The sequence below is a fragment of the Argopecten irradians genome, chromosome 7 (genome assembly GCF_041381155.1).
Source record: "Argopecten irradians isolate NY chromosome 7, Ai_NY, whole genome shotgun sequence".
In the NCBI taxonomy this organism is placed as follows: Eukaryota; Metazoa; Mollusca; class Bivalvia; order Pectinida; family Pectinidae; genus Argopecten; species Argopecten irradians.
In genome coordinates, this window is record NC_091140.1 from 27,072,619 (window position 1) to 27,086,707 (window position 14,089).

The 14,089-nt window shown below is 35.8% G+C and overlaps 1 protein-coding gene across 1 annotated transcript in view; it reads right to left on the reverse strand.

The window, feature by feature from the left end:
- Positions 1-14,089, reverse strand: part of LOC138327113 (uncharacterized) — a 43,203-nt gene that overhangs the window by 14,483 nt on the left and 14,631 nt on the right. The window contains exons 12-13 of the mRNA XM_069273097.1: positions 10,788-10,878; positions 9,703-10,634 (exon numbers count right to left, since the gene is read on the reverse strand). Of these exons, the coding sequence (XP_069129198.1) occupies positions 9,703-10,634; positions 10,788-10,878 (1,023 nt within the window). The remainder of the gene's footprint in view (positions 1-9,702; positions 10,635-10,787; positions 10,879-14,089) is intronic.

Genomic DNA, 14,089 nt, shown 5'->3' on the forward strand with positions numbered 1-14,089 from the left:
GTTACGAAAACCTATAATAACCCCTATAGTGTTATGACTTCAGAACAGATACTTTGTCAAATCAACTTGTTTACATATATTGGAGGCAGATAGAATCGTTTAAATTGTTTATCATTACGCAGCATCATTATCTACGTAAACGCTTTTTTACGTATTTCTTACGCAATCAGAGGCGATTTATGATATTATGTGAGACGATGTATGATATCATTTTAGTCGATTAATGATATTATTTGAAGCGATGTATGATATTATTTGAGGTGATTTATGATATTATTTGATTTATGTTCAATTATCATAGTAACAAGGGAACTTGTGTTATCTGGGACATTTTGATATTATATCCATTTCGACTAAGGATACTTACCCTATCTCTATAAATTGAATGTATTCATTGCATTTATGTTGTTGATGATTCATCATAGAACATACCTCTTTATTACGCATACAGTAATATACATGTATGACCAGGTATTATAAAACAAGCGTAAATCAGAGAAACTAATTTAAGAATAAAAATCTAAAACTTCTCATTCATAATTAAAATAGATGAAATGTCATCACAGTTTTATTGGATATAACAGTCGAAATACGTTTATTTAAAGATGCTCCACCGCCGACAGAGCATAAATAATATTCATCATTTGAACAATAATTGGTGTTTAATCGTGTATATATATGTCTAATTAACACAAAAATAATATAAAATAATTTGTTTTGACTTTGGCGCATGCGCAATCAGTACTTCATTCCATATAAGATATAGTGCCATAGAATTTTTTCGGGATGCAATTAAATATTTTTCATATTTTTAACTTGAAGTAAAATTAGAAGCTCAAACCTTTCAATGGTGATAATAGTGTTAAGTAAGTAACTTTTGTAACTGAAGAAAAATACTAAATCGTCTGCTCCTGTTTTTGATAGTGAAAAAATACCATTTGTCAGCGGTGGAGCATCTTTAATTATGCATTGAATTTTACTCATTTTTACTTCATTTTAGAATCAACATACTTACGACAACTATTGTTGAATAGCCATTCCAAAGAAAGGCAATAAGTAATTAATTTTCTATATCAAACATTCCCTTTGCTGTAAATCTAATATGAGTCATGGAAAATTATATCCAACATTTAATAACTATTGTTATTATTCTTTTTTAAACCATTCACTTTATTCAAATATGTAGATCGGTGAGTAATCAAAACCTATTTTATGCTAGAACAATTCAACGTTATGTAAAAGTACTGTATATTTATGTTTATGTATCTGAAATGAGACGGATTTTATAAAATGAGTCTAAGAAGATTTTGTTTTTGCGAATTTGGCAAGCTACAATGAAGACATATTTTATAAAATCTCATAACAAATTAACATAAATTGACCATTTTTTTGTAAATTATATGATGAATGAACTGTCTATTTTGATTAATTTGTAAATACATAATGTATAATTGACAAACGTATACATTATGTAAATCTTGTCAAAAGAGGAAATAAAAAAATGTCGGTCTGTACATTATATGCACTAAATTGTATACGGGCGAAATCACTGGATATATGGCGGATTATGTGATAAAACGTGTTGTGTTTCGACATGATTAGTAAGGTATCAACTATTCTTTCATACTAAATCTGTTTTTGTTCTGTTTTTTAATTTATTGGCGGCATCATTTTGTTCATACCACTATGAAAACAATCAAATTATGGCGCGGAAACTCGACGTTCTTATGACGTCTCAAAAGAATCATTGACATTAGAATTGATTTGGAGAAATATTCTCTTAAAATCAACAGAATCTTACGTGTAAACTTATTTTTTAGCTCGCCTATTCGAAGAATAGGGGGAGCTAATGTTGTCACCCCGGCGTCGGCGTCAGCGTTGGCGTCCCATTTCACGTTAAAGTTTTTGAGCAAGTTTCTGTTTCGTCAATTGTTTAAGCTTAAGTCATCATAAATGTTTATGATTTTATTTTCCTAATGTGTATGGATGCTGAACGTGATAATACAACCAATTTGGGGCCCTTTAGGGTTTTTTTTGAGTCTGTTAATTTGTCATATTTCCATGTTAAAGTTTTTGAGCAAGTTTCTATTTTGTCAATTGTTTAAGCTTAAGTCATCATAAATGTTTATGATTTTATTTTCCTAATGTGTATGGATGCTGAACGTGATAATACAACCAATTAGGGGCCCTTTAGGGGGTTTTTGAGTCTGTTAATTTGTCATATTTCCATGTTTAAATAGTAAATACTTGAACATCAACTTCTTCTGAATAGGCGAGCTTTGCTGTTCTCCAACAGCTCTTGTTTATCAAATTGTCTGTAACTAGGAGGTAAAAACTAATTTTCGTATATATATTCCGGAACGTTTTTTTTATAAATATACCCTGATATGAAATACATATAAATATTGTAATAATTATTCTGATTACTTTAAGGAAAATATAAACAAATCAACAAACAGAAAGAAAGTGAAAGAGCGTGAAAGAGATATTTTGATTGATTGAATATAAAGAATAAAAGGAGACTGATATGCGAAAGCCCTCCTGCGGGAGGACAAGATTTGTAGAAAAAAAATCATCTTTGTTTTTGAAAATAAAATATATTGTTTTTAAAAAATATATATATATATATATATCTACAGAAAAAAGATATCTGGAACATTAACAATAAGTATCGATGCCATTTTTTTTTTTAAATTCCATCGGTTTATGAAATAATTTTGTTTTCAAGCTTTTGCAATTCATTGATTCACACAGTTTGCAAACACATTCTCTTTCATACCCTGAATATATAGTTACATAAATGCTTAAATAATCACATTATATAATCTATGCTCTCATACATTGTGCAGTAATAGAGATTATGAAAAAGAAATGACCAAACCTGGATATATATATATATATGTAAGTTTTTTTTTCTAAATCCAGAGTCAAACAATATGTATCATAGTTAAAATGGAGTCTTCGCCTTTGATTCCATTAATGAATCTTAAATTCATAACATATTTTATCCAATGTTATATATATCAAGAATTAAACAAGAAAAAAGTCGTTTTACAAATTGTTTCATTTTGCTGCATTAGATTTTTGATCTCTTCTTTCCAATTGATTTTCTTACTCCTAACGCCTACGATGACACAACACCATAGTCTGTATATGATTTAGTTTTTGCTTCTGTTTAGCACTAAGCATGAAAGGAAAGACTCGCTCATCCGTTGTCAGTATGTGTACGGGTGAGGTGTGGTCGTTTGGTGTCTTCGAACATACCGCAGCCTTTTTTTGTTTGTTTGTTTGATTAATTAACGTCCTATCAACAGCTATGGTCATGTAAGGACGGCCTCCCATGCACGCGATGTGCTGTGCGTATGTTGTGCGAGGTGTGTGTTTTGGGAGACTGCGGTATATTCATGTTGTGTCTTCTTGTATAGTGGAACTGTTGCCCTTTTTATAGTGCTATATCATGAGTGGGACGACTGGTTCGCCCGTTGTCAGTATAATGTGACCGGTTGGGGTGTGTTGCTTGGTGTCTTCGGCGGCATGCTTCAGTGATACCGCAGCCTCTAAGAACATACCACACATTGCAGACATTGGAGACCATCTCTAAATAACTTAAGTTGTTTATACAAGAGGCCCAAGGGCCTTAACGGTCATCTGACTACCTTGGCAATAGCTGTATAGGGAATTAATTAGATATATGGTGTCATGGTTAAAAAATAAAAACACTTGGTCATGACCATGTAAGGATCATTTCATGCAAGTTTCAGTCAAACTGCATGGGTAGAACTTTAGAAGAAGTTCAAAATGTGTTTTCAAGATGGCAGCTTTGGTGGCCATCTTGGTTTTTGGGTCAACCCGTCAAACAACAACACTTTGTTGGGACAATGTCAGTATCCTTAAAATTAATCAGACAAGTTCCAGCAAAATCGCACTGGAAGAACTTAAGAATAAGTTCAAAATATATTTTCAAGATGGCGGGAGTGGTGGCCATTTTGGATTTCAGATCAACATAAAATATAAAAACAATTGGTCAGGACCATGACAAGGATCATTTCATATGCAAGTATCAGCTAAATCACACTAGCAGAATTTGAGAAGTTCAAAATTCAAGATATTAGCCTAATTGACCCCTGACCTTGAAAGAAAGTCAAGGTCATTCATTTCAATAACTTTGGTAACCCTTCATCCCAGCATGCCACAGGCCAAATATGAGTACCCTGGACCTTTTGGTTAGTTACAAGAAGTCATTCAAAGAATTGAGCCTATTTGACCCCTGTGACCTAGAAAATAAGTCAAGGTAATCCATTTTCACACCTTTAGTAGGCCTTTATTACAGCATGAAACAGGCAAAATATGAGTACTCTGGGCCTTACGGTTATTGAGAAGAAAACGTTCAAAGATTTTAGCCTTTTTTACCCTTGTGACCTTGACAGCAGGTCAAAGTCATTCATCTTCATAACTTTGGTAACTCTTTATCCCAGCATGCTACAGGCCAAATATAAGTACTCTGGGCCTTATGGCTATTGAGAAGAAGTCATTCAAAGATTTGAGCCTATTTGACCCCTGTGACCTTGAAAGTAGGTCAAGGTCATTAATTTTCACAACTTCAGTAGCCTTTCATCCCCGCATACTACAGGCCAAATATGAGTACTCTGAGCCTCATGGTTATAGAGAAGAAGTCGTTCAAAGATTTTAGACTTTTTGACCCCTGTGACCTTGAAAGTAGGTCAAGGTCATTCCTTTTCACAACTTTTGTAGCTCTTCATCCCAGCATGCTACGGGCCAAACATGAGTACTCTGGGCCTTATGGCTATTGAGAAGAAGTCGTTCAAAGATTTGACCCATGTGACCTTGAAAGTAGGTCAAGGTCATAAATTTTCACAACTTTGGCAGTCCTTAATCCCAGCATGCTACAGGCAAAATATGAGTACTCTGGGCCTTATGGTTATTGAGAAGAAGTCGTTCAAAGATTTTAGCCTTTTTGACCCCTGTGACCTTGAAAGTAGGCCAAGGTAATTAATTTTCACAACTTTTGTAGCTCTTCATACGAGCATGCTACGGACCAAATATGAGTTCTCTGGGCCTTATGGCTATTGAGAAGAAGTCGTTCAAAGATTTGTGCCTATTTGACCCCTGTGACCTTGAAAGTAGGTCTAGGTCATTCATTTTCACAACTTTGGTAGCCCTTCATCCCAGCATGCTACAGGCCATATATGAGTACTCTGGGCCTTACAGTTATTGAGAAGAAGTCGTTCAAAGATTTGAGCCTATTGGACCCCTTTGACCTTGAAAGTAGGTCAAGGTCAATAATGTTCACAACTTTGGTAGCCCTACATCCCAGCATGCTACAGGCAAAATATGAGTACTCTGGGCTTTACGGTTCTTGAGAAGAAGTAGTTCAAAGATTTCAGCCTTTTTGACCCCTGTGACCTTGAAAGTAGGTCAAGGTCATTCCTTTTCACAACTTTTGTAGCTCTTCATCCCAGCATGCTACGGGCCAAATATGAGTACTCTGGGCCTTATGGCTATTGAGAAGAAGTCGTTCAAAGATTTGAGCCTATTTGACCCCTGTGATCTTGAAAGTAGGTCTAGGTCATTAACTTTCACAACTTTGATAGCCCTTCATCCCAGCATGCTACAGGCTAAATATGAGTACTCTGAGCTTTACAATTCTTGAGAAGAAGTCGTTCAAAGATTTCAGCCTATTTGAGCCCTGTGACCTTGAAAGTAGGTCAAGGTCATAAATTTTCATAACTTTGGTAGCCCTTCATCCCAGCATGCTACAGGCAAAATATGAGTACTCTGGCCTTACGGTTATTGAGAAGAAGTAATTCAAAGATTTCAGCCTTTTTGACCCCTGTGACCTTGAAAAGTAGGTCAAGGTAATCCATTTTCACACCTTTAGTAGGCCTTTATTACAGCATGAAACAGGCAAAATATGAGTACTCTGGGCCTTACGGTTATTGAGAAGAAAACGTTCAAAGATTTTAGCCTTTTTTACCCTTGTGACCTTGACAGCAGGTCAAAGTCATTCATCTTCATAACTTTGGTAACTCTTTATCCCAGCATGCTACAGGCCAAATATAAGTACTCTGGGCCTTATGGCTATTGAGAAGAAGTCGTTCAAAGATTTGACCCATGTGACCTTGAAAGTAGGTCAAGGTCATAAATTTTCACAACTTCAGTAGCCTTTCATCCCCGCATACTACAGGCCAAATATGAGTACTCTGAGCCTCATGGTTATAGAGAAGAAGTCGTTCAAAGATTTTAGACTTTTTGACCCCTGTGACCTTGAAAGTAGGTCAAGGTCATTCCTTTTCACAACTTTTGTAGCTCTTCATCCCAGCATGCTACGGGCCAAACATGAGTACTCTGGGCCTTATGGCTATTGAGAAGAAGTCGTTCAAAGATTTGACCAATGTGACCTTGAAAGTAGGTTAAGGTCATAAATTTTCACAACTTTGGTAGTCCTTAATCCCAGCATGCTACAGGCAAAATATGAGTACTCTGGGCCTTATGGTTATTGAGAAGAAGTCGTTCAAAGATTTTAGCCTTTTTGACCCCTGTGACCTTGAAAGTAGGCCAAGGTAATTAATTTTCACAACTTTTGTAGCTCTTCATACGAGCATGCTACGGACCAAATATGAGTTCTCTGGGCCTTATGGCTATTGAGAAGAAGTCGTTCAAAGATTTGTGCCTATTTGACCCCTGTGACCTTGAAAGTAGGTCTAGGTCATTCATTTTCACAACTTTGGTAGCCCTTCATCCCAGCATGCTACAGGCCATATATGAGTACTCTGGGCCTTACAGTTATTGAGAAGAAGTCGTTCAAAGATTTGAGCCTATTGGACCCCTTTGACCTTGAAAGTAGGTCAAGGTCAATAATGTTCACAACTTTGGTAGCCCTACATCCCAGCATGCTACAGGCAAAATATGAGTACTCTGGGCTTTACGGTTCTTGAGAAGAAGTAGTTCAAAGATTTCAGCCTTTTTGACCCCTGTGACCTTGAAAGTAGGTCAAGGTCATTCCTTTTCACAACTTTTGTAGCTCTTCATCCCAGCATGCTACGGGCCAAATATGAGTACTCTGGGCCTTATGGCTATTGAGAAGAAGTCGTTCAAAGATTTGAGCCTATTTGACCCCTGTGATCTTGAAAGTAGGTCTAGGTCATTAACTTTCACAACTTTGATAGCCCTTCATCCCAGCATGCTACAGGCTAAATATGAGTACTCTGAGCTTTACAATTCTTGAGAAGAAGTCGTTCAAAGATTTCAGCCTATTTGAGCCCTGTGACCTTGAAAGTAGGTCAAGGTCATAAATTTTCATAACTTTGGTAGCCCTTCATCCCAGCATACTACAGGCAAAATATGAGTACTCTGGGCCTTACGGTTATTGAGAAGAAGTAATTCAAAGATTTCAGCCTTTTTGATCCCTGTGACCTTGAAAGTAGGTCAAGGTCATTAACTTTCACAACTTTGGTAGCCCTTCATCCCAGCATGCTACAGGCTAAATATGAGTACTCTGAGCTTTACAATTCTTGAGAAGAAGTCGTTCAAAGATTTCAGCCTATTTGAGCCCTGTGACCTTGAAAGTAGGTCAAGGTCATAAATTTTCACAACTTTGGTAGCCCCTCATCCCAGCATGCTACAGGCAAAATATGAGTACTCTGGGCCTTACGGTTCTTGAGAAGAAGTAGTTCAAAGATTTCAGCCTTTTTGACCCCTGTGACCTTGAAAGTAGGTCAAGGTCAATAATTTTCACTTTAGTAGCCCTTCATCCCAGCATGCTACAGGCCAAATATGAGTACTCTAGGCCTTATGGTTATTGAGAAGAAGTCGTTTGAATGGAAAGTTTACGCACGGCGCACGGCGGACGCCGACGGACGGTGCATGATGACTAAAGGTCATCCTGACCCTTCGGGTCAGATGACCTAAAATGCTTAAAATAATACAACAAACCATTCTTACTATTCCTTTATATTCATTCTATTTCCATTGTCAAACATTGCCTTGGGTAAAATCGCTTTGTCTTTTTAAATGACAGAGTATTAAATGTTTTGTACTAAAATTTATCCTTATATCGGGGTCAGTATACGGTCATAACAAAACCGAGATACATGTGTATGAGAGGGTATTTGCTCACCGTCTACAATTGAATGACGATTCTCCGAACCAACTGACACGGTTTTTCCACGAACGAAACATAATCTGCAATTACACAGTCATGTTTGTATTTGAAAGATTCACTCGAGCGTAAATACCATACAAAGGAAAACTTGGCGTCTAGCGAGGTGTTGCAATATATACTATTTTTACAATGCTTGTTAAACACCAATCTTTAGTTTTTTTTCAGCGGAATGCCCTTCCTGCCAGCACATTCATCTTACGAACATCACCACACGTAATTAGGGCCAAACGAACCGTAACGACTTAAATAATATCAAGTCACTTTACAACAGCCGTTCTTCGTAATTAGCTTTTAAACATTAGTGCTTTAGTATATAAAATGATTAAATATATGTATAATATGTTATACAAATCTACATAATATTCAAACCTTTATGTCTACAATGACTCAATATCATCTTTTATATTATTTTTTGTCAAGACTCTGCAATCCTCACAATTTTGACCTGCAACTAAATATAAACATATATATCTACAGATTCTAGCCAATAGCAATATTAATTGATATATGCTCATTGACAAATTGAAATTGATACTATTGATAAGGACCGACGGATGATGAAGTGATGCAACAGCAGTACTAACTGAATGTATATTACGATCTAATCTAATCGGAACACCTCGGAGATCTTATAATGTTGAATGATCTGTTGAATTTAAGAGCTGACAATGATCACATGCATGGGAGGCAACTGTTTTACGAACTACAAACCAATTTCTGGCAAGATAAAATTTTTTTATTAACTCAAAAACTGAAAACATACAAAAGTTTATAACATTTGTGAACGTTATTTGGGAATAAAAATGTTTAGCTCCTTTGAAAATTTATAGAAATTGTGAAAACGTCGTTTATTAAATACTTTTGATTATGAGTTATTCCATAAACAATCAGTTGTTAGAACGAATAATAAAATTTTGTTTCCACAACTAAAGCGTCATGATAGATACATATAAAACCGTCGTTGTAATTAAAAAATGAAAAAAAAAAAAAAAAAAAAAAAAAAAAAACAGCAAATTGCAAATTACTAACTCAAATGCTTTTTCATTTTCTACATCTCTAACTGACATTATTTTGTAAATAAATCCCTTTTTACATGAAGTATCATTGGAAAATTAACATTTATAAACTTGCTATTTGCATGCATTAATGAAAATATTCTAGAATTGTCTAGAAGCGTCTAACATAGGTATTATCTATAGAGCGTATCTGTATTACAGATATCGGTCAAATTAGTATGACACGCGAGCACAACCATTGAATATTTGTTTGGCGAGATTGTAAAGAGGGATTAATTTTATAAGTTAAGCACTGTCATATATTCACATGCACTCCAATGTAACATACTGTATACGTTGACATTTGCGTGAGGGTGGAACTAACGCTTAAAGACTACTATTGATTTTAAACTACTGAGAACGGGGTCCCGTTTGTCCGATTGGGTAAGATTATTCCTCTTTATCATTTTCATTTGTACCGTTTATTTCTGAATCTAAAGAACAATATGCATATGAAGATATTCTATTTAGATGTACTGTCCTTGGGTATCATGTATTTTGTTGAGTCTGGTGTGACTCCATTCCCTAAAACGGTTGTAGCGATTGAATCAAAGGGAAAATGTTCCTGATAATCAACTTCAGCTGCTTTTGACAGAGTTGTGGTTGAAATCTTTGTATCTTCCTTCTCTAGTTTATTTTCCAGCGTTGTCGTACCGTTTGCTGAATCTTTCGGAGTTGTGGTAGAATCCTTGGAGTTTGTAACTTCCTTCTCTAGTTTATTTTCCAGCGTTGTCGTACCGTTTGCTGAGTCTTTCGGAGTTGTGGTAGAATTCTTTGAGTTTGTAACTTCCTTCTCTATTTTATTTTCCAGTTGTGCCTTACCACTTGTTGATTGTGGTGGCGTTTCTGTAGTGGTATCGTAAAAGTGTTCAGATGTATCAACTTGCCCCAGGGTACAGTATGTTGTTTGCGGATAGTCTGTCTGCATAGTCATGTTATTTGAGTGATCATCTACGTGCAGATAAATCGAATTTTCCCGTATAGTTAGTCGAACTATCCGCGTAATATCCATTTTGGACATTGCCATCCCATTTGCAACACCTGAATTATGTATATCCGCAGACGCAGGCAGTCTCCCATTCTCGCCAACTGAATTAGATATTTCCGCGTACGCTGGCGGCCTCCCATTCTCGCCATCTGAATTAGATATTTCCGCATACGCCGGCGACCCAACATTCTCGCCAACTGAATTAGGTATGCCCACAGACGCCGGCGGCCTCCCAATCTCGACATCTGTTTTAGGTATTTCCGCAGAAGCCGGCGGACTCCCGTTCTCAATTGGTTTATGATGTTTCACAGAATGAGGTTCGTCGGTTTGACCAGAGGTTTGATTCGTTTGATTCGGTGGTCCATGGTTCACATTACTATTATCCCTTAACGAAACAGCAACGAGGATTCTACAAAATAGAATATATTGAATATTGTTTAGTGTTTCTCAGCTTTGATAACATTATGACTGTAAATGTTTGAACTAGAGAGGGATATCAGTAACAGAATTATAAAAATATTCCGATAAATGAACTTATATGTTATTTTTAAACGTATCTTACCCGATGACTACCACTGCTATGACTGACAACAGGACTACGATGACAATAACTTTAGAGTCAATACTATCCACGACCGTAACATCTTTATTCCCTGAAAAAAGAAACATTTGTCAACCAAAGAAAACATAAACAGACAGAATAACAACATTGCAATCGAAACTCAATGCAGTTTAACTTCTTTTCTTTCCAATATGTCTGATGCGGTAAAGAAATGAAGCCTATTTTGAAATTTGAAAATACAAAATAATTATGCATATACATATCTTCATTACCATCAGCTGCTACATGTACCATGCGAAATTTCATTCAACAATAAGCCAATGGGATTTAGAAGAAATCTCTGGAAACAAATTGTGATATATTATTGAAACAATACAAAAATAAAACCGAAATTTGAAATATTAAGTCAAAGTGTTGTACAAACACAGGAAAGTTTCAGAAAGCAGAAATTGGAATTAATTCTGAAGATACATGTGCCAAATGGTGGTATGTCAGTGGATGTATCTAATTATGAGTAAAAAAAAAGATTAAATTCTGTTCATATGCAGTGTGCATAATTTTACGTATTCTGTATTAGAAAATAACGAAATATTCCTGGTTGTGTGTTATGCGTGAACAAAGTGATGGGATGATACCCGGAAACCTACTCACCCGTATTGTGTAACTCTGCCGTATGTTACCTTTTACCTTTAAGTTGTTTAAGTACACTCTTCCACGTACGTAAAACGTTGCATGTGTAAATGTTTATATGTTTATGGTTTAGTTTGGTATATTATAGCAGCGTCATATTAACAGCCAGGCTCATTTCAGTACGGTTTCAATATATATATAAATTATGTGCAATATTTGTATTAATGCAACCCCTTCCCGACATCCCAATCGGTCATATTATACTAAAAGTTGACTAACCAGTCGAAAGTCGAAACCACTCAAAAAACACATACCGTTCTGAACAAAGGAATGCATTTCATAAATATCTACAATGGTGTATATTTCCATTCTACTTTCAGTTTCCCGTTTGATCTATGTTAAACCAGATGGGCAATATCACGCTATGAACTCCAATCTGGTCAAGCGTATGAATATTTAACGTTTCCGCCGCGTCACGGATAGTGTATCCAATATATACTTACGCCTATACATAACGGTCAAATAATTTAAAAAGTGATTTCAAAGTTGTGTGGTCTATGAAATCTAATAGTATTATTATGTTTACAAAAAAGCATGTATTTGAAAATATCATCGCATAATTTTCATTTCTTCGCTTCAGAAGCTGATGATATGGCTGTTCCGTTTATTAAACTTGGTGACGTCAACACTACCGCAAGCGGGAAAATTCAAAGGATATACATGTATAGTGTTGGATTTTAATAATCGTAATGGAAATATAAGTAATAAACTGTTACCAGATTGGACATACAGTTGATATGAAGCCCATCCGTCCGAAAGATAAATATTCATGGCGCCCTAACGGGCGCCATTCTATTTATCTTCCTTCCGGATGGGCTTCATATCAACTGTATGTCCAATCTGGTAACAGTTTATTGCTTAAGTATTGAGACACCGATTTCAAATCTAAATTTAAAAAATACAAGGTTAATCGCAACATTGCATTTTTATATACAAATGTGTATTCATGTGTTATTATACAACCCCACTTATATACATCGAATACCATATTTAACGCGTTTGAAAACTTAATGAGACACAGTTTTACAACATTTCGTGACCCTCCGGTAGAATACTACTATCCTTCTTATCGACATTTGAAAGAGTCTTATATTAATGACTGGTGGTGTTCTACAGCCCTGGTAAAATCTGAAGTATTGAATAAAGACACAATAACTTCATATTATTAAAGGTTCTTAATGCATTAATATATTAATTTTATAGTGTGCGTTTTATATTGTTTATGGGGTTAATTGGAATGTAGAAGGTAAGACTGCATTTTATGATTCTGTGAGTTGTACAATTGATGATTTATGTATATGTTATAACAATTCCATGTTGTGTATATGAAATGTTGCTTGTGGTTAGAATGATATATCAAACTTGTTTGTTGGTGTACTTAATGTACTGTATATCAATATTTATGATTTAATGTAACATATATGCTATATAGATATTCTATTGAGGATATACTCCTCTGAGAAGTCAAAATTTTCTTGTATTAAACTTTTTTTCTCATATAGATTTTTGGGAATAGGAGTTTAAACCATAAAAGAAAATGGAAGAAAAATATATGTCCGTGTGCTCGTTTTTGAGCTAGTGTCATATCACTCAAAGATACCTAGTTGACAAATTATTGGATTTTATAGGAATTTTTCCGTTTTGACCACATACACGATAGATTAAAGCCATTATTTCCTAATGAGGTGTTTGATAAGTATGGATGTTTGTAGAATTTATATTCCAGAGGTCTTCTTTAAAAGTATGTTTTTAGCCCACCATCATCAGATGGAGCGCTATTCAAATCGCTTTTTGTCCGTGGTCCGTCCGTCCGTCCGTCTTGTTATCGCTATTTCTCTGAAAGTACTGAAGGGATCTGTCTCAAAATTCATATGAAGGTTCCCCTAGGGCCTCAGTTTTGCATATTGTATTTTGGGACGGATCAGTCAACAAGATGGCCGCCAGGCAGCCATCTTGGATTTTAATAGTTAAAGTTTGTTACCGCTATTTCTCAAAAAGTACTGAAGGGATCTGCCTCAAATTTCATATGTAGGTTCCCCTAAGGACCTAGTTGTGCATATTGCGTTTTGGGACCGATCGGTCAACAAGATGGCCGCCAGGCAGCCATCTTGGATTTTGATAGTTAAAGTTTGTTATCGCTATTTCTCAGAAAGTACTGAAGGGATCTGTCTCAAATTTCATATGTAGGTTCCCCTAGGGACCTAGTTGTGCATATTGCGTTTTGGGACCGATCGGTGAACAAGATGGCCGCCAGGCAGCCATCTTGGATTTTGATAGCTAAAGTTTGTTATCGCTATTTCTCAGAAAGTATTGAAAGGATCTGCTTCAAATTTCATATGTAGGTTCCCCTAGGAACCTGGTTGTGCATATTGCGTTTTAGGACCGATCAGTCAACAAGATGGCTGCCAGGCAGCCATCTTTGATTTTGATATTTAAATTTTGTTATCGCTATTTCTCAGAAAGTACTGAAGGGATCTGTCTCAAATTTCATATGTAGGTCCCCCTAGGGACCTAGTTGTGCATATTGCCTTTTGGGACCAACCGGTCGACAAGATGGCCGCCAGGCAGCCATCTTGGATTTTGATATTTAAACTTTGTTATCGCTATTTCTC